General features: G+C 51.6%; 1 protein-coding gene across 7 annotated transcripts in view; it reads left to right on the forward strand.

The window, feature by feature from the left end:
* The window catches only part of SCMH1 (Scm polycomb group protein homolog 1), a 61,932-nt gene that overhangs the window by 20,509 nt on the left and 16,291 nt on the right, over positions 1-25,132 (forward strand). For 5 of the 7 annotated variants that reach the window (XM_064398662.1, XM_064398660.1, XM_064398663.1 and 2 more), the window contains 9 exons: positions 595-663; positions 4,796-4,866; positions 6,709-6,943; positions 9,318-9,406; positions 9,950-10,193; positions 21,467-21,699; positions 22,256-22,382; positions 23,380-23,580; positions 24,223-24,408. In XM_064398662.1, the coding sequence (XP_064254732.1) occupies positions 595-663; positions 4,796-4,866; positions 6,709-6,943; positions 9,318-9,406; positions 9,950-10,193; positions 21,467-21,699; positions 22,256-22,382; positions 23,380-23,580; positions 24,223-24,408 (1,455 nt within the window). The remainder of the gene's footprint in view (positions 1-594; positions 664-4,795; positions 4,867-6,708; positions 6,944-9,317; positions 9,407-9,949; positions 10,194-21,466; positions 21,700-22,255; positions 22,383-23,379; positions 23,581-24,222; positions 24,409-25,132) is intronic. The other 2 variants (XM_064398661.1, XM_064398664.1) reach the window with 2 other exon arrangements.

Consider the following 25,132-nt stretch of genomic DNA (forward strand, 5'->3'; position numbering starts at 1 on the left):
GTCTTGAGAACTTCAGGTTTTTTGGAGCTCTGAGACCCAAAGCAGCTGAGCTGCTCTGCAGAGCTGGTGCTGCTTTGTTGTGCTGTCCTCTGAGCTGCAAGGGACACAAGAAAACCTGGTGTTGTGTGTGGAGAGGGAACTTGTGCAGATTTTCAGAGAAGTCCTCTCTGTCACCACAAAGGGTTGAGGTTGCTTGTGTGGAATAACCTGGAGCAGACACACAAGGAGCCATTCTGCAGATCCACATGAGCCATTTTTAGTGGCTGTTATGTTTGTTCCTCTCAAGCCCTTCTTCTCATAGCTAAAATGATGGAGTTTGCTGGTTTTTGTTATTGCTTGTCCCTGAAGGAGAACCACGGCTGGTGGGAACAAAACAGGGACTGAGGTGCAGATGTGGGTACCTCCTGTCAGGTACCTGCATGAGCTGGGGAGAGGAAGGGAGCACACCCCAGAGACAGAGGCAAGGCCTCCATGTCTCTGGGGTCATGATAGGGAGGTCACTGCTCTCTCTGAAGTGCCCGGAGCACAGATAGTGTAGGAGGGTGCATTGTCTGGCTCCTTTCCCTGACACAAATGCTCTGTTTCTTGTCTCAGCCATAGACTGGAAAGATGGTAAAAAGCACAAGTACAGCCGCCTGTCAGAGTCTCCCTCCCAGTACCAAGGTAAGAGAGCTCCCTTCTTCCTCTTCCCTTTTTTTTTTTCCCTTGCAATTTCTGAAGAGTTTTTGACAAGTGCATGGTGCAGCAGTGAATATTGGTGATGACCTGCAAGAAACTCTGAGCAGCTCATCACTGCCCAAAGCTTGGGCACATCCTTGTAGGGTTTGGGCCTGGAGAAGAGAAAGGTCTGAGGAGACCACAGAGCTCCTTCCAATGCCTCAAGGGGCTCCAGGAGAGCTGAAGAGGGACTTTGGACAGGGGTCTGAAGTGACAGGACAATGGGAATGGCATCATGCTGTCAGAGAGCAGGGTTAGATGGGATATTGAGAAGAAATTCTTCCTTGTTAGGCTGGGGAGGCCCTGGCATAGGGTGCCCAGAGAAGCTGTGGCTGTCCCATCCCTAGAAGTGTCCAAGGCCAGGCTGGACAGGGTTTGGAGCAACCTGGGACAGTGGAAGGTGTCCCTGCCATGGCAGGTGGAAAGGAATGGGCTTTAAGGTCCCTTCCAACCCAAACCATTCTGTGATTCTGCACAGTGAGCAGGTAAAACTGCAGCATCTGCCACAGAGCACCCTGTAATCCAGGCTGGAAGGATTTGGGGTCAAAGCTGCATTGGGACACCTCTGAGGAGAGCAGACAGAGCAGGCAGCTCTGGTGTTTCAGGGCTGTTAGTTTTGACTCACACATTGTCACATTTTACTGAGCAGGGCAGAGCAGTGGGGCTCATGTTACCAGTGGAGCACGTGCAGCTGGATTGAGCAAAGTGCCTGGGATGGGGTGGGGTGGGACAGGCAGGAGCTGTGCTGTGGGAAAGCTGACCCCTCAGGAGGCCACGCTCAGACATCAGGGACAGCCACTGTCACCTGGGATCTGCCAGCCCAGACGGTGCTCTGCTCATTTTCATACCGAGCTGGCTCAAGCTGTGCTGCTTTCATGTGCTGCCTTGGTGCTCCTTAGCAGCCACACATATGGGCTGCAGACTCTAATGGGGTGCCTTGATCTGGGTAGGGCACGTTCTCCTTCACAGATGTGACCTGAAACACACATGTATTGTTTCAGTTGGATTGATGACCCCTCGGGAGCCAAAATGCTAATGGAGCCCAAACCAGACTTCAGTTAAAGATATAAACAGAAACTCCATCTTCATTTAAATTCTGGCCAAAGGATCAATGTTAAATGCAACATGAAGAAAATCAAAACATGAGGGTGCAGAGCTGCATTGTTCACAACTACTGCAGTTTGACCCCTTGGGTTTGTGGAGTGTTTTGTTTGGAGTAAATATTTTTGGAGGTTAAGACATCAGAGCCCAAATCTGACTCTCTGCCTGGAAGTAATCTCTTCCTTTGGCATGAGCACATGACAAGGAGCTTTCCCAAGGCAAGCACAAGTGACAGACAGCCACCCCAGTGGCATTTCCACAGCCAAGGCACAGGGAGTCACACAGGTTCCCAATCCTTAGCTTTTGTTTGGCTCACAGATGGAGTTGCAAAAACAGGGTGGTTCTCATTTACGGGTCTTTCTCTCATTTCTTCCTGTGAAGAAGATCCAGTGTGCTGGAGAGAGGCAGAGAGGGACTTGGGACAAGGGCCCGAAGTGCAGGATTTCCTCTCATGCTAAAGGTGTGGTGGCAGCTTCCAGCTGCAGTCTGCAGTTCTTACCTTGGTTTGAGGGCAATCTTGAAAAAGACACTCAGGATCTACCTGTGCTTGCCCTGCCACCTGTGTGTAAGGGGATGGCTGGTAGTGGGCACTGCTGTATCAGCTCTGTCTTTTCTTAGAAGTCTTTCTGCTGCTCCTGCTTTTCTTTGCAAAATAAATCACTAGAACTATTAGGAATAAGAATCACAGAACACCCTGGGCTGGAAGGGACCCCAGGGATCATTCAGTCCAACCCTGTCCCTGCCCAGACCCCCCAGCAACCCCACCCTGGGCATCCCTGCAGCTCTGGCAGCCTCGGGGCTGTGCCCATTCCCTGGGGAGCCTGGGCAGTGCCAGCAGCCTCTGGGGGAAGAACCTTGCCCTGATCTCCAGCCTGAGCTGCCCTGGCACAGCTTCATGCTGTTCCCTCAGGTCTTAGAGAAGCTGCAGTTCTAGTGCTGTGTGTGTCTTCATACAGTGGTTGAATCCCAGCAGGCTTTAGAATTAATCTCAAATAAGTTCCATGTCCAAACACTATTTTTAGAGGCCTGCAGCTGTGTCAGAAATTCTCTGTTCCCACTGGGTTGTGCAGCATGGATCTGGGCTGTGGAGTGAGCTGCTGCAGAGAGCAGGACAGCCTGGCTTGGTGTGGAGAGAGTGGAAAGTGGGAAGATTTAAACTATGACAACTTTTAATAGTGATGGATTGAAACCAGCTGAGGGGAGGTTGTTTTTGGGGTTTTTTTTAAATAAAATTGTCAAGCACAGCTGATCCTGTTCAGGCTGCTGGCTCAGGGCCTTGGGCTGAGACTGGCACTGCTCACCCAGTACTGTCACCTGGGTGTCCCCTGTGCTCTGAGGACAAGAAGGCCCATCCCAGTCTGAGATGAGCCTACATCAGCCACCAGAGTTAAGGGGTGGAATACATAAGGCATTTCCAGGCCAGGAGTGCCAAGCTTTGCTTTGCCTGGGTGTTTACTCCACATTATTCAGCAAAGAGTTTCATTGACAGAATCAAGTATAAAATCATATCTTCAATTAAAGCAAAAGAATTTTGGTTTTGTGAGAGCATCATTGCAGTAACTCACTGAATTTCCTCATTCACCCAGTGTGAGACTGTGGCTGAAAGGAAAATATGTGCCAGTGGATGGAGCTGAGTACTGTGGGGCATGGAGAGTGCTGTCAGTCTGGAAACAGCAATATTCAGCCAGTGTGGCAATGAAACTGTATTTTTTCTGTTCATTTTCCCCATTTTTAACAGTGTACTAGTCATCTGCATGGGAGATGGTGAGAAATCAGCATTCCTTGTATTTATTTGAAGCTTGTAGGTTATGAAGGCTCTTCTGTGCACGAGGCAGCACTGAAGCAATGTGTGCTGGCCTTACTGCCTCAATTTCCAGAGGTGTGGTGTGTGCTGCAGTAGCTAAAATGGCTCTTAATGTAGCTTTTGTTTTGAAAATAGACTGATTAAGAACTTGCCTGACTCAGGGAAGCAGTGGCTGACTTGAATTGTGCTGCCACCACTGCTCTTGAAATGCCTTGAAAACAGCGGTCTCCCGGGAGCTGTTTGGATGAATACAAGCGAATGTCATGCTGGAAGGTTCCTCTCCCAGCTGCTCAGTTTAAATGGCAAAAGTCATGATTTGCACAGATCACAGGAGCTTTTAATTCCTCATTTAATAACGGGTTTGCCTGGGTGGCATGTTGCTTTTACCCTTTCTGCTGTACGTGAGGAAGGTGCAGGCAAGGATGAAATGCACTTCCCCTGGCAGCAGCACTCGGTGGAAGGGGGCTTGAGGTTGGGTGTGAGGTATGGAGCTCAGTAAATCCCTGTTTGGACAATCCCTGCTCCCATCCTGCCCATCCTGTGGACTTCATGGCACTTCAGGAAGTTAATTGCTGACCTGTCCACTTACTGCTGGGGTTGGTTTATCCCTGGTCTATGGGGTGGGCTGTGTCTGTGCTGGACCAGGGGGACCATCCAGTCACCACAAAGCAGGTTCCTGTTCTAAATCCATGATTTAGAATCATGGGATCACAGAATGGCTTGGGTTGGAAATGACCTTAAAGATAATCTCATTCCAGCCCCCAGGCTGTGCTGCTCGTAGCCCACGGTGACTGTTTGCAATCCCCAGACTGAGTGATGTGTTTAATGAATGGTTTTTAAGGGACAGTTGTCTGGAGGACTCAGCAGATTCCCATCTGTGCTGGGTGTTTTCCATTAAGTTGTAGGTTGTTATCCTGAGTCTGTGCAGCCCCTTCTCAGCAGCACCGAGGCAGGAGGATGCCGAAGGCAGCGCTGTGCTTTGTTCTGCCTGTCAGTTGCAGTTGTAAATCTTCTGCGCTCACAAACATCAGAGGTTCTTGGTGAAAAAGTGTTGCCTGTGAGCACCTCCTCTGTGAGAAGTGCAGAACTGCCAGCTTAGGAGTCTGGCCAGTTCTTTTGCTGAGAATTTTGCTCATCCTTTCCTATTTGAATCCTTTTGTTTTTACTTCTCAGGTCACTTCACCTGGGAGAAGTACCTGAAAGAAACATGTGCCATCCCAGCTCCTGCCCATTGTTTCAAGCAGGTAAGAGGGTGAAAACAAGAAAGGTCAAAGGCTATGGTCCACTGGCGGCCCTGGAGTTCTGTGCCTGGGATAGGCCCCTGGCTTGGAAAGGAAGATACTTTAGGATATTGGAGACTTAACAGAAATCCAAGTGCTGAAGCAAAGATTAAAAAGATGCATTTAGAGTAGCACAGAAGATTTTCCTCTCAGATGTGCATGTTGGGAACACGAGTGTGCTATTAACTCTGTCAAGCACAGGCCCTTGGAGAGAGTGTCCTGAGTAGGCTGGAATCCAGTTTTTGGGGGATCCTACTCAATCAGGAGATTTTCAGCAGAATTCACCCAATTGTTGTGACAGAGTAGCAGCCCCTGGGCAGCAGGAATTGAGCCCAGAGGTGGTTGTGCTGAGAACAGGGGGTGCAGGAGTGAATCAGTGTGGGACCCCTGGTGTGGGCAGAGGGGAGGGTGAGTGTCTGTGTGGGTCTGGGGTTGGCTGGTGAGTCTTTCCAGGAGAGGGTTAATCCCCTACACTGGGCACTGGTGGGGCTGCACTCAGACCCTGGCATCAGTTTTGGGCCCCTCACAACAAGGGGGCTGGAGCATGTGCAGAGAAGGGAATGGAGCTGGGGAAGGGGCTGGAGCCCCAGGAGAGGTTGAGGGAGCTGTGAAAGGGGATCAGCCTGGAGAAAAGGAGGTTCAGGGGGGACCTTGTGGCTCTGCACAACTCCTGCCAGGAGGATGGAGCCAGGTAGGGTCAGGCTCTGCTCCTGCCAGAGCAGAACAAGGGACAGGATAAGAGGAAACAGTTTCAGCTTGTGTCAGGGGAGGGTCAGGTTGTATATCAGGACAATTTCTTCGCTAAAAGGGTGATCAGGCCAAGGAAATGTCTGTCCAGGCACTGGTGGGGTCCCCATCCCTGGAAGTGTTCAGAAAACATGTAGTTGTGGTGCTTAGGGGAACTGGGTTAGTGGTGGGCTTGGCAGTACTGTAGAAACAGCTGAAGCTGATGATCTTAGAGGTGTTTTGCAGCATTAATGATTCTGTGATTCCAAGAGAACAGGCTTTAGTTGCCTAGATGATGCAGGATGAAAGAATGGGGGTCTGTTACAGATGTGCCAGGGCTTGCTGAGTTCTCTATGATGCCTCTGTGCTGTGCCTGGAGGGGCTTTCAGCCTTCAGCACACTCCATTTAGGTGCTCCTACTACTGGAAGCTTTGTGCTTGAGACCCTCCTGGAGTGTTCTTGTGTCAGGAAAAAGAGACACACTGGATTTTTTCAGTCTTCAGGTTCTTGTTTATTGTTTTCTTATCTATAGTTTTGCACACTCTCAACACAAGGTTCAGTGCACTGGAAAAGCACTACAAAAATGGCCAACAATCTTTTGTTGCACGGTCTTTTAAAGCTGAACTATCCAATTAAGAACTGACACCTAGATTATTTTCCCTTTTAACCCAATAACTGATCCCAAAGAGCCCATAATGCAGACTTTTCTGCCCACTTACAAAATGCCACCCAAACTCATGAAGAAGGAGGAAGAAGAAGCATGAAGAAGAAACCCAGGACAACACCCTGTGCCCTCCATCTTGCCTCCATACACAACATACTAAAAATCCCAAACCCTAAATTTCCCACCTAAGTGATCCACCTACACTACTCTTTATAGTCTATTTCACACTTTTGTGGACTCTAGTCTATCTTGAAGTTTAGGGAACTTGCTCCATGAATGAGGGTCAAAGTCAGTGCTGCCCTGGGGGTCAGGGCACCCAGAGCAGACAGGGAAATATTCCCGGTGCCCTGGGTGTCCACACTGGTGCATGCATTGGCAATCCTGGCTCTGACTGGCCCCTTTTCCGCTCTTTTCAGTCCTACACTCCACCTGCAAACGAGTTCAAGATCAGCATGAAGCTGGAGGCCCAGGACCCGCGGAACACCACGTCCACGTGCATCGCCACCGTGGTGGGGCTGACGGGCGCGCGCCTGCGCCTGCGCCTCGACGGCAGCGACAACAAGAACGACTTCTGGAGGCTGGTGGACTCTGCTGAGATCCAGCCCATTGGCAACTGTGAGAAGAATGGAGGGATGCTGCAGCCTCCACTGGGTGAGCTGGAGTTCAGCTGTCCAGTGAGGGTCGGATTGATGGTCGGGAAAGCTTGGGGGGTTTTACAGATCTGTGCTTGGGACAGAGGCCCACAGCCCGCCCCTGCCCACTCTGGGATACGCACAAGGTTTGTAAACCACACCAGGTCTGTGTTTCCATACAGACACACGGACAGGGAGGTCCTTTAGAGTGTAGATGGAAGAGGTCTCTGAACCAAGGTGACTTCTCTGTGGCTGCCTCATCCCTGGAAGTGTCCAAGGCCAGGTTGGACACGACTTGGAATAACCTGGGACAGCGGAAGGTGTCCCTGCCCATGGCAGAGAGGCAAAACTGGTTGATCTTTAGGGTCCTTCCAACCCAACCTACCCTGTTATTCTAGGATTCAATACCAGGTTACTTGGGCAGGAAACTTAATGTCTGAAAAGGTTCACAGTGACTTAAGTCCTGTCTCATGTGAAGGGACACTTGCAATAGTTCATAATTATATTTATTTAATTTTGCTTGGCTACAACATTATAAATAGCCTCGACAGTCTAACACTTCTTCCTGTCTTCTGTTAAACACACAACACTTTCCTTTTTCTTTCATGCTAGCCCAGTGACAAGCTGATTTGCTGATTCTTTCCTGAAAAATTAACCTGCTTTTGCATTCTGCTGCCCAGCAGTTTTAGTGTCTTCATAAATCTCTCAATTAGCATATCCCCAAATAATATCTTCAAGGCCGGGCTGGACAGGACTTGGAACAGCTGGGTCTAGTGGAAGATGTCCCTGCCCAGGTGGGATGAGATGAGCTTTAATGTCCCTTCCGACCCAAACCATGCAGTGGTTCTGCTGCCATCTCTCCCGGGCGCGGTGGGTCCCTCCTGTGCCGTGGCAGGTGTGGCCAGCAGAGGGCACGAAACGCAGGTGGAACAGCCCTGGCTGGGCTGGGGAGCAGGTCCGGGAGGGCTGCCCATGTGCCCGGCTCTGCTCTGTGTCACCTGCTGAACCCTGAGAGGAGAGGGCACGCTTAGGTGAGAGGTTAGGGAAAAATCTTCCCTGTGAGCGTGGTGAGGCCCTGGCATAACGGGATCAGGGAAGGTGTCCCTGCCCATAGCAGAGGAGGATTTTGCACCCAGCATGAAGACAGGTAGCTGAGCTAGTGCTGCAGTTGTGCTTCCTGCCTGCAGAGTTCAAGGGCCTAGAAAACACACTAAGGGTTTTCTCTTTCCTATAGTATTTTCCATGTGCACACATCTGCTGCTGCTCTTTCTTTACACGGATAATTCCAGGGACAGCAGCCAGGGAAGGGCTGGAGCTGGGCCAGGGCAGCTCAGGCTGGAGATCAGGGCAAGGTTCTTCCCCCAGAGGCTGCTGGCACTGCCCAGGCTCCCCAGGGAATGGGCACGGCCCCGAGGCTGCCAGAGCTGCAGGGATGCCCAGGGTGGGGTTGTTGGGGGGTCTGGGCAGGGACAGGAATTGGACTGCCTGGGTCTTGGGGGTCCCTGAGCTCAGGATGTTCTGTGATTCACATAAAATGTTTTCTTTGCCACTCTGGGAGCTGAGCTCTCCCATCCCCTGCAGTTGTGGCTGCTTGGTTTGGTTTCCAAGCTGATCTGACAGAGCTCAGGGCTGGCAGGGTGACCTGTGCTGAGCAACCTTGGCAAAGTTTTGCCATGTTCTTGGTCCAGGTCCAGTGCCAGGATTACCTTCAAAACCCCTCCTAACACAGCCGAGCTGCAGAAATTGCCTGTGTAGGATGATGTACATTTAGCAAAGATGTTTTGTGATATCCAGAACCTTCTGTTGGTTGTATAGTCATAGTCAGTGCCACATACTTCAGAGCATGTGAAATTGCTTTTTTCTTCCCATAAGCCCCCTCTTGTTATTTCTCCACTTTTTTCACAGCAGGTGTTGAGCCAAAACCTGACATCCTTCCCTGTAATGTGTTCCAGCCAAGTCACAGCCTCTATTTCTTCAGATTAGCTTGCCTGCAGCTCACACTAGAGGTAGAGGAGGCCACCCAGAAGCTGTGATTCCCTGTTGAGGAAGAAATTCCACAGCCTGAGTGTGCACTTGCTGATTCATGTCTCCCCTGCAGCAGGATCACTGGAGCTGGCAGCACTTGTGCTGCACAAAGTGCTCTGTCTGGATGGTCAATGGGATTGTTCTGAGAAGTGAATATTGCAGTCAGACAGCTGTTTCCAGATGTTTCTTTTTAATAACACAAATGCTTTGCATTCAGAACATTTGGCTAAAGTCCCACCTGACTCCAGCATGGGAGGAGGGTGGTATGGGATCACAGTTGTGTGAGTTCCCATCAGAGCAGGCATGTGCTGCCAGATCCATCAACCCCCACAGTCTAAAAGTCTCCATCTCCTCTTCCCTCCCCTCAGGCTTCCGGCTGAATGCCTCCTCCTGGCCCATGTTCCTTCTGAAGACTCTAAATGGAGCAGAGATGGCTCCTGTCCGGATTTTTCACAAGGTATTTCCCTGTTTGTGCAGATCCTTCTAGCAGTGGCCCCTTGGCTGCAGAGCACCAGACTCAGAGCTGGTGTCTCATGAGAGATGTGCTGGTCCCGTAGGAGGTGACACTGCACAGCTCTGCCTTGGGGCTGCTCTGGGACAGACCTGTGTCCTCTGCAGCTGTGCCATAGCAATGCCAGGATGTAGCCAGAGGTCTGCCAGGGAGGTGCTTTGGGCTTCAGGGCTCAGGCTTGAGGCAGGAGCTGGTTTTTCACTGGAGCTGCAGGTGCTGCTCAAAGTGGGGAATGCAAGGGGGGAACATCAGCACCTCTCTAGAATGTGCCACTCCCTGGGTTCAGTCCAATAGTGGACTTTGCTGCCTCTTGATTAAAGGGCAGTGGCTGTGTAGCCCAGCCAGTGTGTGCACACCTATTGGGGTTCAAATCCAGCCCACTAACTCCCTTCAGCTGCTCGTGGGGGTGAATTTGCTGATAAGGGCAGCCCTGGTGTGGGGAGGCACTGCCATATCCCCTTTGAGCATATATTCCACTTCTTCTTGTAGGAACCACCATCTCCTTCCCAAAACTTCTTCAAGACAGGTATGAAGCTGGAGGCAGTGGACAGGAAGAACCCTCACTTCATCTGCCCGGCCACCATTGGGGAGGTGAGAGGTTCTGAGGTCCTCATAACATTTGATGGCTGGAGAGGTGCCTTCGATTACTGGTGCCGATATGATTCCCGGGACATCTTTCCCGTAGGCTGGTGTTCGCTGACTGGAGATAATCTGCAGCCCCCTGGTACAAAAGGTAAGGCCCACGTTGTTTTTTAGCTGTCTTGCTCCTCCACTCAGCTCTCAAAGAGCAGCAAAGCAGGCAGAGACTGGCAGCAAGGACACCTGGGTGCCCTGTCTGGTTTTTGTGCTGCTTCACGCGTGGTAAAGGTACAGGTGATCAGACCTATAGCACTGGAACAGCCTTGGCACCAAGGTGCTGAGGAGTGGCTACCCAGAAACATGGGCAAGGTGATGGCTCTGGGGAGGGATGGTGCTGTACAACATTGCTGAGGTCTGCTCCTCTCCAGGAATTTCCTTGAAGTTTCTCCTGCGCCTTTGAACCAGATTTTCCTATGCAGTTTTTCTCAGGGGGTCTGGAATAATGAGAAGTGTGAAGCTGCAGGACTGCGCCTCTTTGTGCTTTGGGCAGTTTTCTTGGTGTGCCTTGGTATGAGCATGGACAAAGCAGGTGTGGAGCAGGTCATACCTGCCTTGTTCCTGGGGCTGTGATTGTTGGGTAGGAGCAGGGCTGGGGAACCTGCTGCCTTGAAAAGGCCCGAGCAATGGCTGGTTTGATTCTCAAGCTTTCTCACATCACAGTTGTGTTTGGGCCCAGGGAGGCTGTCACTGTCCCCAAGCACATCCCTCTGGCATTTGCTGGCTGGCAAGCCCTGCACATGGCTTGTCAATGAAATGAGGGCCAGGAGAACAAACTCTCTGCCAGAGCTGAAGGGTTGCTTAGGAAAGGCATTTCTCTGACAAGACTGTTGCTCTTGGAAGTCCTGGCTCAGCTCATGCTGCCCTGTCAGGCTGGTGCTGCCCTGTGTCCCTGGCATGGGCCAGGTCTGTGCTCAGGCCTGCAGGGCTGCTCTCAGTGGATTGCCTGAGTGATCTCACATGATCTGTGTGCAAGCCAAGCTGTGAGCTCCCCTTGGCTGAAGATGATTCCTCTTCATCTTGGATTTCTACATTTTGCCTTGCAGTTCCCATCCTCTCCCTCTGTTCTTGCTGGTTGTTGTGTCCCACCTGCTGCTGCCCTGCAGGCTCTGCAGAGCACTGGGACCTTATTTGCCAGTGGCTGACTCCTCCAGTGGTGCCCTGGAGCTCTCTCCAGGCATCTCCAAGGTGCCTCTCAGGTACTGCACATGTGGCTCAAGACATATTTGTGTTTGATGGGAGCTTTCCTGGCAGTAACCTGGGGGTGGAAGGTTTCAGGGGCACAGTGGAAGCTCCCTTCTCAGGAGAAGTGGGAACCTGTCTGACCCTCAGCCCCAGTACAGGCAGCTCTCTTCCTCCCCAGCCTCCTCTTGCCAGGGGCTGAAGCTGTGAGTGAGCAGAGCCCAGTCAATTATCCAGAAACAAGACCCTTTTGTGGCATCCTGGGGAGTTTGTGCTTTTCCCTTGGCAGGTGGCTGGGCTGGCTTCTCCCTTTCCCATTGGCTCCATGTGCAGAGACTCTGCACTTCCTGCTCGTGTACAAAAATAGTGACCCCCAAAAAGTCACATCCCCCACTCAGGCAGAGGCAGCCCTCACCCTCAGGCAGATTTCTGCTCTCTTTGTCCTTTTTTTCCAGCTCCTGGGACAAGAGCAGGCATTGCATGAGCCGTGCAAAAATGCCAGGGAGTTGAGATCAGCCTTGTCTCTGTGCTTTTACTTCTCCCTCTGTGACTGTCTGCTCCCTCTCCTGACCAAGAATTCCTGACTTGCACTTTGTGGGATTAAACCAAAAGAACAGAGTACTGGGAACTTCCTCTAATGAAATTCCTCCTGTGTTTCCTCAGCCCTGCTGTGGTGGAGAGTTGAGCACAGTCCTCCCAGACCTGAGAGTGCTCCTCTTGGCAGGGTGGGAGGATGCATCACCACAGAGGAATTGCCCTTTCCTTGAGCTGCAGTAAACCTTCCCCATGTGCCAGCCTGCAGGACCATGTGCTGGAGTCGGGCAGTTTCCCTTTCCTGCTGGGAATTCCTCTTAAAGAGAGCTGGAGAGACATGCAGGCAGTCAAGTGCTGCTGTGGTAAACTGGTCTGTGCTCATTTACTGGACTGACTGTGTGAGGCCCTTGTGGAAGGTGGGGAATCCTGTGAAGAGTTAACTCCATGGAGAATGAGTAACCCCGTGGCTTCCTGGGGCTGAGCAAAAAGAGGCCTCGTGGAGTGAGCTCATGTTAAGGGAAGCAGAACTTCAAAGAGGGCAGGCATGTTTATTTAATGCTGGTAACTCCAGTCAGCTCTAATCTGTCTCTGCTGCCAGCAGAGGTGGAGGAGTGCAGGGCTTCTCCCAGGCATGGTCCTTCTCCATCCCCAGGGCCTCCCACTCCCAGCAGTGTTTGCTTAGCTGGAGTGGCTGGGCAGGGAGCTGCTGGAGCTGGGGCCCAGCCAGCCACTCCATGGAGCTTTCATTAGGGCACGTGTGTGTGTTAAAGAAGGAAAGGGAGGTCAGACTGCAAGGAGGAGCAGCCTGCATGCCTGCTTGGTAATTCCACTGCTGCCTGCTGGCTGTGCAGCAGCCTGCTGGGAGACCTCTGTGGCCAGTGGCCAGATGGCTGTGGGCTCCTGGGCATGTCCTGGTGCTCCTGTCTGGATGCTGCACACCTTGGAGCTGGGAGATCCAAACCAGGACACCACATGGGGAAATGTAGCTCTGGGAGTGCCTGTGCCTGTGGTGGGTCCTGGTGCTCTCTCCACATCGGCCACGGGCCAGGGATGGATGTTGGCTCTGCTGGGCTACAGAGCAAGGTAGAATGTGGGACAGTTCATCCTGTGCACCTGCAGCTTCTCCACCTCAGCCGGGCAGCTGCTGGGCAGGCAGATCCCAGTGGCTGTCCCAAAGGAGGGGGAGTTCTGTGTGTGTGCAGCAAACTTCCCTCAGCATCCCACCCACACCAGTGGGGTGCTCCCAGGGATGTCCATTGGCCAGCAATCCCTGCTCCACTCCTCATACATGGTGTACAGCACCTTACATATCTTTTCATGCCTCTTATACATGTACTTTTCTACCCTTAAATACATGTCTGGGCTTTATATCAGGTGAAGTGGACTTTCTGTTCAGCTGAGTGCTGGCTGGGAGCCTGGAGCTCTGCTCAGGGGGTGTAGAGTCAGGGAACATCCTGAGCTGGAAGAGATCCCCAAGGATCATCAAGCCCAGCTCCTGGCCCAGCACAGGACAGCCACAGTCAAAGAGCCTGTGAAAGGACCTTGCCCACACACACACATACAGACACCGGTGTCCCTGAAGTCTGCTCCCATGTTTCATGTGTTACTGCTGGAGGGCAGGGAAATACTGTCACCTTGAACACAGGGAAGCAGGGACACACCTGCCTGGGGACACAGGTAAAGCCCTCATTGTCTGTGTCTCAGAAGGTGCCTGTGCCATTCCTCCATCCTGGCTGATTCCAAGTTGCTCTAGGGTTCCTGATGGGTTTGCTACCCCCTGTTCCACCCTTCTGGATGCTCTGGGACAGAGAGGGGTGACTGTGTGCTGTGGGAGAGGGGCAGTGGTGAAAGCGTTAACGTTGGGCGGGCAGAGCTGGAAGCTGCTCCAGCTCTGGAATTTGGAGGACTGGAATTGCTGCCTTGGCAGCAGCCCAGCTGGCAGGGAGCCCCAAACCCAGCCAGGCAGGGCAGAGCTAACACAGAGCTCGTCCTCTGCCACTGTGCCAGGGCTGGTGGGAGCTGGGTGAGGGCACTGGGGGCACTGGTCAGTGCCTGCACAGGTCTGTGTGGGCTCTCAGACCCTACTCCCTCTGCCTGGGCTCGGCTGCTGCTTCCTCTGCTTGCAGATCAGGCAAATGTGAGTAGTTTTAGGTAGTTACCATGGGGATAGGCTGAAGGGGAGCTCCATCCACCCTGGGCTCACAGCTCTGCGTTACCCTGGGTCAGAGCTGCCTGCTGTGGCTGCTGCAGTGACTCCAGGGGTTACAAGATGCTGACCCTGGACAGAAAGTTCATGAAGCTCTTCGTTTCTCACCACCACTGCTGCCATGTGATTTGTTGTTTAACTGCTTTGTCTCCTCAAAAGAAGATGATCAGCTGCTAGGTTTCCTGCCCAGGGGCAAAGGTAATGTGTATTTTATTATTATATTTTGGACATTGCCTGGTTTCTCTTCCTTCTTCAGGGTGAGAACATAGTGGTGGGAAGAGGAGCCTCATCAGGAGTAGTTGGCAGGGTAACAGCTCAGGTGAGCTCCTGTGCATTCCTGCTTGGAGGAGATGGGAAAATATTAATTACTGTCTCTTCAGGACTGAGCTGGGATTTGGAGCTCACACGTTAAGCTGGGTGGCATTGCTTTGCATTGGCATGGCTGGTTTGGGGACCACACAGGCAGAGCTTCTGCACCAACAGCAGGAGGAAGGAGGGTACACAGAGGAATTCAGGTGTTTATCCATGAGTGTAATACACAAGCAGCCCTGGGACCTGGGTGGTGCTGCCTCTGAGGCTGCTGTTGGAAGATCCCAAGGAAAATCTCTTGGGCTATTTGGAGCACAGAGCCAAGGCTCTTGGTAGTGACCCTGGCTCAGCTTGGATGTGTGTCCTGGAATGCACGTGGTGTTTGGAGGTTTGGGGGCTTGGTAAGGGAGCCCAGCAAGAGGCTCTGGGCTGCTGGCAGTGCCTGTGGCTCAGCAAATATACCAGATCTGGGGCTCAGTGGGAACCATGGCATGTCAGAGACCTGAGGTTACTGAGTGATGTCTTGAGGCTGGCAGGAGCCTCTGAGAAGAGGAACTGACCTGGGAGAAGCAGTTTCCTCTGGTCTCCAGCCTGTCCTTACTCTCACTGTCTAGACTTTCCTCTCAACTTGACTTTTCCTTATGTTTTATTTTGGAATATTTCATATACCAGAGAATCTGGGTTTTGTTTAGGGTGTTTCCTTCCTTTTTCCACTATCTTCCTGGCCCAAAACAGAGTTTCAATATCTCAGGGTGTTACTGAGTCTTGGCAGGAGGTTTCCTGGTGTTGGAACCTGTCTCTCTTTGGTTGAACAGCACTGGTTCATTATTGTATTTGTGGGGTACCCGGACAAAGGAAGGAATGATGACTCTGACTCCATGTTCTCAGAAGGCTAATTTATTATTTTATGATACTATATTATATTAAAAAATACTATACTAAACTGTACTAAAGAATACAGCGAGGATGCTTACAGAAGGCTAAAAAGATAATAATGAAACTCGTGACTCTCCAGAGTCTGATACAGCTTGGCCCAACTGGACAATAAGTCAAAACAATTCACATGAAACCAATGAAACAGTCACCTGTGGGTAAACAATCTCCAACCACATGCCAAAGCAACGAAACACAGGAGAAACAATGAGATAATATTGTTTTCCTTTTTCTCTGAGGCTTCTCAGCTTCCCAGGAGAAGAATCCTAGGCAAAGGGATTTTTCCAGAAAATATGAACACGACAGGTCATCACTTGTTTCTGCAGGATCTCTGACCAGTAACAACACTTCTGTTCACTGAGACATGGGGCAGGGCTGTGCCTGTGCAGACTGGAAGTCTGAGTGCTTTCAGGATGGAACTGGACAACCTCAAGGAAGAAGAGTGTTCCAGGGCTGTTGTTTATAGGGGTCTAAAAGTGCCTGACCGAGCTGCTGATTGCAGGCAGGGCTGGTGGCTCTGCCCAACCATCCTCTGCTGAGAGGTTTGGAAGCACAGTGAAGTCAGCCTAAAGTATGCCCAGGGTGACAGTTTGTGTAGGACAGCCAGAGGGAGAGCAGAATTTCCCAGCAGGGTGAAAGGGTTTTGTAATTTGTAAAACATTCAGTTTTACAAATTTCAGTGTAAGGATTTCACGCTCTGCGCCTTGTTTCTGCTTGTCACCCTATTCCAACCTTGGTGACAGAAGCTTGGTCACCCTTTAAATTCCAGGATTTGGAGTCTTGTTCTTAAACCCTGTCTTTACAAGGAGACTGTGTCTCCCACCCTTGGTGTTGTGTTGTCTCTGCCATGTCTGCTGAGAGCTCAGACAGTCCAAGTCTGGAGCCTTCCCAGGGCCTGTGTTTCTGTCCCAGTTGTGCTCGTGGTGGCCAGTGATGATGGTCTTTGCTTTGGGAAGAATCACAGGGCTTTGAAGCTTTCACATTTTACTCTGGGACAGGCAATGAGCTGCAGTTCCTGTCCAGCTCCAACCTTCAGGATTGAAATGCCTCACGCAGGGAAGGATTCAACCAGATCTCAACAAGATTTCTGCTCTCTGGCAAATTTGCTTATCTTAAATGGGTCTGTTTAACCCATCTCTGAGTGCTGCTTCTGCCCAGGACATGCTGAAGATGGACAAGAGGCAGTGAGCACCAAAGGACACTGGAGGGGTGGCCTGCAGGACATCTGTCAGAGGGGCTTTGGAGTGGGCATGAGTGGTGTGCTCAGAAATCTGCCCCTGCACTTCAGGACACTGCAGGGGCCATTGTGGAGATCTCCAGGCAGAAGCACATGAACTCAGCTGTATCTCAGAGTACAGAGCCCTTGGCACAGCAAATGGGAATTTGGGATTTGTGCTCCTGCAGCTCTTGGTAAATGAACCTTGTAAATATGAGAGAAAGGCAGGAAAACTTTCTGCAACTTCAAACTTTTCTGTTCCATATTTTTCTACAGGTTTTGACTTTGTAATTCTTGTCCCAAGGACATAATTTTGTCTTCTTCAAGCTGTGACAAGTCTCAGATAAGCTGATAGGTGACAAATGCTGCTTCCAAGCAGTGACTAACCCTCAGAGTGTGGATGGCAACTGTGCAGAGTTTCCTGTAACAACAGTTTGAGTCACAGTGTGGTGGGCAGCTGCAGGTGCCTTGTATCAGCTGATGGAATATTTTGGCATTAGGAAGTAGAGCCTGAAATCAGGAATTCTCTGTCAAGTCTCTTTGTTTCTGAAGAAAGCTCAAAACTCTTGTTTAACTAATCCTTCAGTGGTGAATAACATCATCAGTGGTGCCCAACTTCTCTTTGGCTTGGAGTTCAGCCGTGTTTGAGCTGCCTTTTCAGGGTGATGTTTCTCACTGTGCCAAATGGATCCAATGCCAGCCAGCCCAGCAAGGAGCCAGCCTCCTCCTCCTCCATGTCTGCCATTGTCCTGGATGCCTGTGTGACCCAAAACAAGACAGTTCAGCCAGACAGTTCCAGTGATTAGTTTTCTGTCCCCTTAATGAGCTGGAATAACCATGAGTTTAGATTCGGGTCAGAAGGGATCTCAGGATTGCACGGCTCAACTCCTCAAAAGCAAGGCCAGCTTTGGATGGTTAGATTGCTCAGAGCTCAGGTGAGCAACAAAGCTGTGGCACAGAGATGCTGCTTTACTCAGGAAGAGTTGATTTTTTTAAGTAAGAGAGGCCCTACTTGATTTTCTGAAAACGTGGCTCCTCTTAGTGGCTTGTACAAGGAAGAAGAAAATGAGGATGTCTCTGGCAGCTGCTCATTGCTGGGCTGACTCTGTCACCAGCTGAATCATAGAATCACAGAATGTCCTGGGCTGGAAGGGACCCACAGGGTGATCCAGACCAGCCCCTGTCCCTGCCCAGACCCCCCAGCAACCCCACCCTGGGCATCCCTGCAGCTCTGGCCAAATTTCTCCCTCATCCTTCATCTCCCCCATCCCTCACTCTCACAGAATCATGGAATGTGCTGAGCTGGAAGGGACCCACAGGGATGATTAATCCCAAATCCAAACCCTGCCCAGACCCCCCAACAACCCCACCCTGGGCATCCCTGCAGCTCTGGCAGCCTCGGGGCCGTGCCCATTCCCTGGGGAGCCTGGGCAGTGCCAGCAGCCTCTGGGGGAAGAACCTTGCCCTGATCTCCAGCCTGAGCTGCCCTGGCCCAGCTCCAGCCGTGCCCTGGCTGCTGTCCCTGGCCCAGAGCAGAGATGGGAGCTGCCCCTCGGGAGGAGCTGCAGATCCCTGAGCTGTGCCCTCAGTGTGCCCTGCTCCAGCTGCACACACCAAGAGCCCTCAGCTGCTCCTCCTGCAGCCCCTCCTGGCCCTTCAGCAGCTTTGTGGCCTCTCTTTGGACTCCCTTTGATAGCTTTAGATCCTTAATAATTAAGATGTAGTAATAGTAAGAAGATGCAGTAAATTGAAGCTTTTGGCAGTTAAAGGAGACTTGGGCAGTGCTTGGAGCTGTGAGGTAATCCTGCTTGCTGGGCACAGCTCTTTCCACCTCTGGAGCTCTGTGGGTGCTGGGGTGGGTGCAGGCAGGGCTGAGTGCTGGACACTGATCCCTACAAAGCAATCCCATGTTTCTGGACCACATCTGCATGACAGCAGGGCTGAAATCCCACAGGAAAATAACATGCACCTGAAAAGAAACTACAGGCTCCTTTAGGAAGCATCCAGTCACTGGAAGTGGTGCCTTGGGGATGAGGCAGAGTGTGGCCAGCTGTAACCCTGTGTTTTGGGGCTGCACCATTGATGTTCAGGTCCAGCTGGTGGGAGCACTCTGCTCTGGAGCTCTTGGTGTCTCCTCCTCACACAGCTCTGTGCATCTGGTAAGGCAAGGGAAATGTATTAGCACAGGCTGGTGTTTGCTCAGATTCTGGTTCAAATCCAACAAAAAGCCAGGCAAGTCTGCTGGATTGTGGGAGGATAAGAGCTCATTTCATTAAATCACTGCGGGTCAGAAAAATGTCTGTGCATTGCATCAGTCTGATGGAATCAGCCCCAGGGAAAACATCAGTGTCTGTCCAGGGCTGTGCTCAGGGCTGTGCTCAGCAGCACTGCTGGGCACACAGCACCAATCTAGGTCACAGCCTGTGTCTCTCTGGCCTGAGCTGGCTGCACATTTTGATGTAATTTAGCCTGTTTCAGTGAACAGCCTCCCTTGCTGTGGCAGCTCCTCCATACCTGCAGGAGCTGTGGCTGTAGCAGGGGCCAGGGATGTGCTGCTAGGGGCACAGGCACAGTGGGAACTCCTCTGGGTGGCTGAATGACATGAGGTATCCCATCATGGGATCTGCATGCACCCACTTATGGGATTTTATTGCCCAAATCCCAAAACCAATTCTTCAAGTCTGATACATTACTACTACATGTACTGTCTTTACAGCTGAAGTGGGCAACAGATTTTTATTGCATTTATTTCACCAAAAGATGAAGTCTCTTATTAACATAAGATTACACAGTGAAAGCTTTCACCAGGACTTCATCTGACAGCAGTCTCCTTGTACCTGGCAGTGAGTTCCCAGTGATGTGGTCCCAGCCTGAGGGCAAAGGGTGCAGTCCAGCTGCTCTGCCACTGCATGCCAACTCCCCAAATGCACCGTTTCTCTGGGTTTGTTTCTAGTAAAACTGAGAACACAGGTTTGCCTCACAGCTCATGTGTAGAATTCCCCGTTTTTCCTCCACATTAGAGAAACCTCATTGTGGCACAGCTTGGTTTAGACAGTGAGCAGATCTCAAGTGAAATGCTCCCTGCCCTGGCTTCCACATCCCTTTGATATTTAACAGTTGCTTTGAAGTATGGAGAGTTTTAGAATCATGAAATTATGGATTGGTGTAGGCTGGAAGGGACCATAAAGCCCATCCAGTGCCACCCCTGCCATGGCAGGGACACCTCCCACTGTCCCAGGCTGCTCCAAGCCCTGTCCAGCCTGGCCTTGGGCACTGCCAGGGATCCAGGGGCAGCCACAGCTGCTCTGGACAACCTATTCCATTCAACCTGTGTCTGTCCTTGTTCTGTCAACTTGTGGGATTCTAATAAATGGTTTGATACAAACATTTTCTGCTGAGATCAGTCATTGCACACCTGAAGCCAGAGGCCCCACAATTCCATGATCAGCACCTGCCTTACCTGTGCCATTCCTCCCTGCAGCTCAGTGCCAGGTGTCACCTGGAGCAGGTGACACTTCTGGAGTGCCATCATCTCTAAGAAGCACCTGAGCTATCACATTCATTTTCGTAACAGCAAAATAGTCTTGCTTTTTAACACTAACAGCTCAGACAGAAAGTATTAAAACCCTGTTTCTGCCACATTCCCAGTGTCTGCCTAACACAAAAAGCTCTTTATTCAGGAAGTCAGATACATCCTGATGTCTGTGTGCTTCTACACAGCTTCTGATACAGAATGCACAAAAGCAAGGATATAAAATTAAAACTAAACATGCCCACATGACAGCCAGAATGGGGCTGGATCCCAGATACACTCTGTGATTTGGGTTGGAAGGGACCTTAAAGCTCATCTCGTTCCAACCCTCTGCCCTTGCAGGGACACCTTCCACTATCCCAGGCTGCTCCAAGCCCCCTCCAGCCTGGCCTTGGACACTGCCAGGGATCCAGGGGCAGCCACAGCTTCATTGTGCCAGGGGAATAAATCCTTGCTCACAGTAACTGCTCCTAAAACCTCATTACAGAAACCTTAAAAATCTCTGTATATGCCCACAGTTGTGCCATCCTGGTATCAATCTTTTATTGTCTCTGTTTCCCTGGCTAAGACTTTTTTCCATAACTACAAAGCCTCTGATTTCAAAAGTGTTTGCCTGTGTTTTTTTCCTAACTCCTTGCCCCTGTGTTGAGGTTTCCAGATGTGAGAAATAAGACATCCTAAGGATCACTCTACAGTTTTCAAAACGCAGCAGGATTTTGGTTTGTTTCTTTTTAGCAGAAATTTAAAACAGAAGGAAATACTGGTCTGCTAGGCTGGGCAGCATATCTCTGGCCTTTAGCAGGCTTGGGAAAGATGACTGACCAGATTTAGGGGATGTGTGGGCAAGTATAGCAGAACCCTGGTTTTGTGGTGGAAAGAGGGAGAAGACAAGAATGACCACACCTGCCTCTGGTATTTGTGGAGGAGCAGGGCAGCTGGTCTTGCTGAGATGAGCTGTTGCTCAGGACCAGGTGCAGTAATCCTTGTAGGCAGTGAGGATGGAGCTGGTCCCTTCCACCGCAGTTTGCTGGAAATTTAGGGACAGATTTGACATCAGCCTTGAGAGAGGGGATTTCCAGTGTTTGCAGTGCTGGCTCTGACTGTCAGACAGGTCTTGGCTGATCCCTCCCTAGGAATGCTCTCAGAGCCTTTTCCGTGGCCATTGGCAGGTCACTGCTTGCAGAAGGAAGAGCTGTAGGTGCCAGTTATTTTCAGGAAGGAAGGTATGGCTGCAAGCACGATCCTCCTGGAGTTCAGCCCGTCCAGTGTCCCCCAGCTCGAGTTCTGAGCTGGGGATCCGTGTGTTTGGTTTTTACTCTGGCATGGAGAGCAGTCCCCTGCCCAGGGGTCTGGGAGTACTCCAGGTTTTTCCATGTGACACTGTATAAAGATGGAGGCTGCTCTTGTTTTGCTTCTCACCTGATTTAATTACATTTGCTTTTTCTCTTTTTATTTCAGTTGTGATTCCAAAGAGCCCTTTACCTGCCTCCGAAGTAAACTCGGAGAAACCTAGCATGCACAGTAGCACAAAGACTGTTTTGGGGCATCAACAAGGGCAAAGGCGTCGCAAAACAGGGAAGAAGCGTGGTCGAACGACCAAAGCGCTAATCCACCACCCCATGCCTACACCCTCCAAGTCAGTGGAGCCTTTGAAATTCCCCAGAAAGAGAGGCCCCAAGCCTGGCAGTAAGGTAAAAGCTGATGCTGATGCAGGCGGGTGAACAGCAGGTGCTGCAGGTCCTGCCATGGGTTGGTGCATGCGTGTGTTTGTGCACGTTTGTCTCAGCCTCTGGCTGTGTGACTGCAGCAAGTAGGAGACCAGAGGGGTGTGTGGGCTGGGAGTGTGCTCAGAGCCCAGCCCCAGAGCTGTAGAGAATGTCTGTGTCCTAAAGATCATCTCCATCAAGAATCCGTGTCTTTGGAAGTGCATTGGCTGTGGAGTAGCATGGCAGATGCTGGGAGCATGACAGGATGGCCAAAGGGTAGAGTAAGCTCTCCTGTCCTTTGTGTGTGGCTAGTCTGAGTCAAGCAGAGGTGGCAGGTCCCAGGCTTGTTATTTTCAGAGTTGTGGTTTGTAAAACACACACGTATTGATTACTAGGTTCTTGAGACACACCATCATCACCATCAGAAATGTGTCATGTTCCACAGTGCCTTGTCTGTTGGATGCAGAGCAGAGAGTGTAGTGATCATGGGTGGTAAAGGAGAGCAGGGGTAAAAGGAGAAATATCTCCTCTTTTTCTGCAGAGGAAACCTAGGACATTGCTGAACCCAGCACCCACCTCTCCAACAACCAGTACCCCAGAGCCAGACACAAGCACTGTGCCCCAGGACGCTGCTACAATCCCCAGCTCTGCCATGCAGGCTCCCACAGGTAAGGAGGGTCTTGGACCACATTCTTGACAGGATTGCACAGTTAGGAGCTGCAGCAGGCAGGCAGCAACACCCTGAGAGAGTCTCATTTCTTCCTAAGCTTGTAAACCAGCAATCCCTACCGCTCCAGAAAGGCTGGCCTGAGAGAGGCATGAGTCCAGAGCAGCTGTTCATTTATCTTTCTGTTGGAAATAATGAAGTAGGAAGATTGCAAGCCCACCTGTTGAGTGCAAGGACCCCTTTCCCCTGCATGCTGGTGACTCCACAGCTCTCCAGATACATTTGTGGTCTGTTGTGCCCCGGGGCAGTCGGGTGTGCAGCATCCCTTGTGAGTCCCACACCACACAAGGCACAGCTTCTGGAACTGCACAAGGGGCAGAGGAGGTGCTGAAGGACTGTGATCTGCCCAGCTCCAGCCAGGATATCAAGGCACACAGGGACAGGAGGGAATAGGGGAGGAGGAGGAGCAGCAGTGAAGAGTGTATGCACTGCTACAGCTGAGGATGAATCTGGCCAGGAAGGTCTAATGCAAAGCTGCTTTTGACATGTTGAGTCAAGCACTGGATGTAGGCTGAGCCCTCTGTTTCCCCAGAATGTAATTGGCCAGTTTTCAGAGGAACCTAAAGAAGCCAGTTTCCCTAAAAAGGAAACGCTGTGGGAACCCCTAGAAAGTGGGGGCTGCATTCCTTCTTCCCCTCTGAACATCACAGCCACCTTACCTGGCTGGCATGGAAACCACTTTACAGCCTGACTGCAGGGGAGAGCATGGGAGGAACAGCAGCAGTTTGGAAGGTGAGCATGAGGCAGGAGGATTTTGGAGGGGATTCCCCTCTCGAAGCGGCTCCACTGTGAGGAAGCAGTCAGGCAGCCATGGTGGATTCCACTTTGTGAGTGATTGGACAGTCTTAAAATCTCAGCATCTCTCAGGTTGGATTTTAGGCATCTGTTTCTTGCTTTCTTGAGTGGGTTAACAGCAAACACATTTCTCATCTTGGCAGTTTGCATTTACTTGAACAAGAACGGCAGCACTGGGCCCCACCTAGACAAGAAGAAAGTTCAGCAGCTGCCAGACCATTTTGGACCAGCTCGAGCTTCTGTTGTCCTGCAGCAAGCAGTACAGGCCTGCATTGATTGCGCTTATCATCAGAAAACAGTCTTCTCCTTCTTAAAACAAGGCCACGGGGGAGAGGTCATCTCAGGTGAGAAGGGGCCCGCAGCACTTTGCCTCCAGAGAGGTTGTTGCAAGAATTCTCTCATTGGAAGATGTCTGTCCTGAAGCTCGCTGCAGCCACAGGCCAGGGGCAGACAGAAGAGTTCTGTCTTCTCTTTCTTGCCACACGTCTGTGTCAGTGAAGCAACAGCTGGCAGCTGACTCAGAGCGGAGCAGTTCCCATGGCCCGCGGGCACAGCTGCTGGAGCAGGCAGTGCTCAGTCCTGGCACCAGCCTGGGCAGCAATCCTGCCCCACCGAGCGGCCCCCGCACTGCCCCAGCCCTGGCAAGAGCCACAGCAGGGGGGATTCCACAGCTCCTCACGGAAAGACCAGCAATACCCCGGGTTTTATTTCTCCTTTAAGCCCGTGCCTGGCCGGATCTGCGAGCGTAGGCCCCTCCTGGAATCCTTTCCGTTCCCTCGGACGCGGCTCCCGGCGCTGCCGCCCCGGCCCCGTGCTGGGTGCAGCAGGCTGGTCCTGGCCTGCCCCGGCAGAGGAAGGCAGTGGCTTTGTTGGCTCTCGACAGCCCAGCGATGCTGAGATCCAGGAGCTGGCTGTGCGGCCCTGGGCGTAGCCTCCCGCCTTGGCGGGGGGTTCACGTGTTGGGCTCTGTTTGTTTCTGTCTCCAGCTGTGTTTGATCGGGAACAGCACACTCTGAACCTGCCAGCAGTAAACAGTATCACCTACGTCCTCCGCTTCCTGGAGAAGCTGTGCCACAATCTGCGCAGTGACAACCTCTTTGGGAACCAGCCTTTCACTCAGAACAGCCACATGCAGCGCTCACACGAGTACGACCACGACAGGTATCTACCAGGTAGGAGCTGGGGCGGGGGCGGCGCTGTAGGGACCCAGGTGCTCCGTGTCTTAACTCAGGTTTTCTCTCTATCTCCTGTTCCAGAGCCCTCTCACAGGGTTCGTTACATCACACCCAGTGTCGTGCACGTGCCCACAGGGCTCTTGTTGTGTAGGGTTCCAGCTGCATTTTCTGCCTGTCAGTTTGGTTTCCATCTCCGCTGTAGGTTTCCGCTCATCCGTGCTGTCTCCTTGTCTTCCCTCCTCCCCTCGTCCCCCAGTCCTTCCCACTTCCTGTGATCTGATTGTGGTGACTTCATCCAGCTAGGAATTCAGGTGAAAGACTGCAGGAGAAGGGAGAGTGATGAGATGCAGCAGGTAAACTGTAATTAGAAATGAATCAAAGCAGAGTGGTTTCCACGCTGGCCCTGGATCTCCTGTTGTTAGCATCCAGCCCTGGTAACAACGTGGCCTCTTCAGGGGTGATGCTCATGCAGCAATCCGAGGCAGAGGTGGTTCTGTTTTCCTTGGCGTGGCATTGAAGCAGCTCACCCCAACAAGACACTTCATGCCACGGTGCAGATTGTCAGGCTGCAAAACTGCTCTGAAGCAGAAGCAGTGGAAAACAAGCCCAGCAGTTCCCCCGCAGTGCTGGGCAGTGGCAGCAGGCCTGGAGTGATGGCTGCCCCCCAGGCTGTCTGGGGGTTCTGGGGGAGCTCCTGCTTCAGGAATGTCAATCATGGGGA

The sequence above is a fragment of the Passer domesticus genome, chromosome 24 (assembly GCF_036417665.1).
Source record: "Passer domesticus isolate bPasDom1 chromosome 24, bPasDom1.hap1, whole genome shotgun sequence".
Lineage (NCBI taxonomy): Eukaryota > Metazoa > Chordata > Aves > Passeriformes > Passeridae > Passer > Passer domesticus.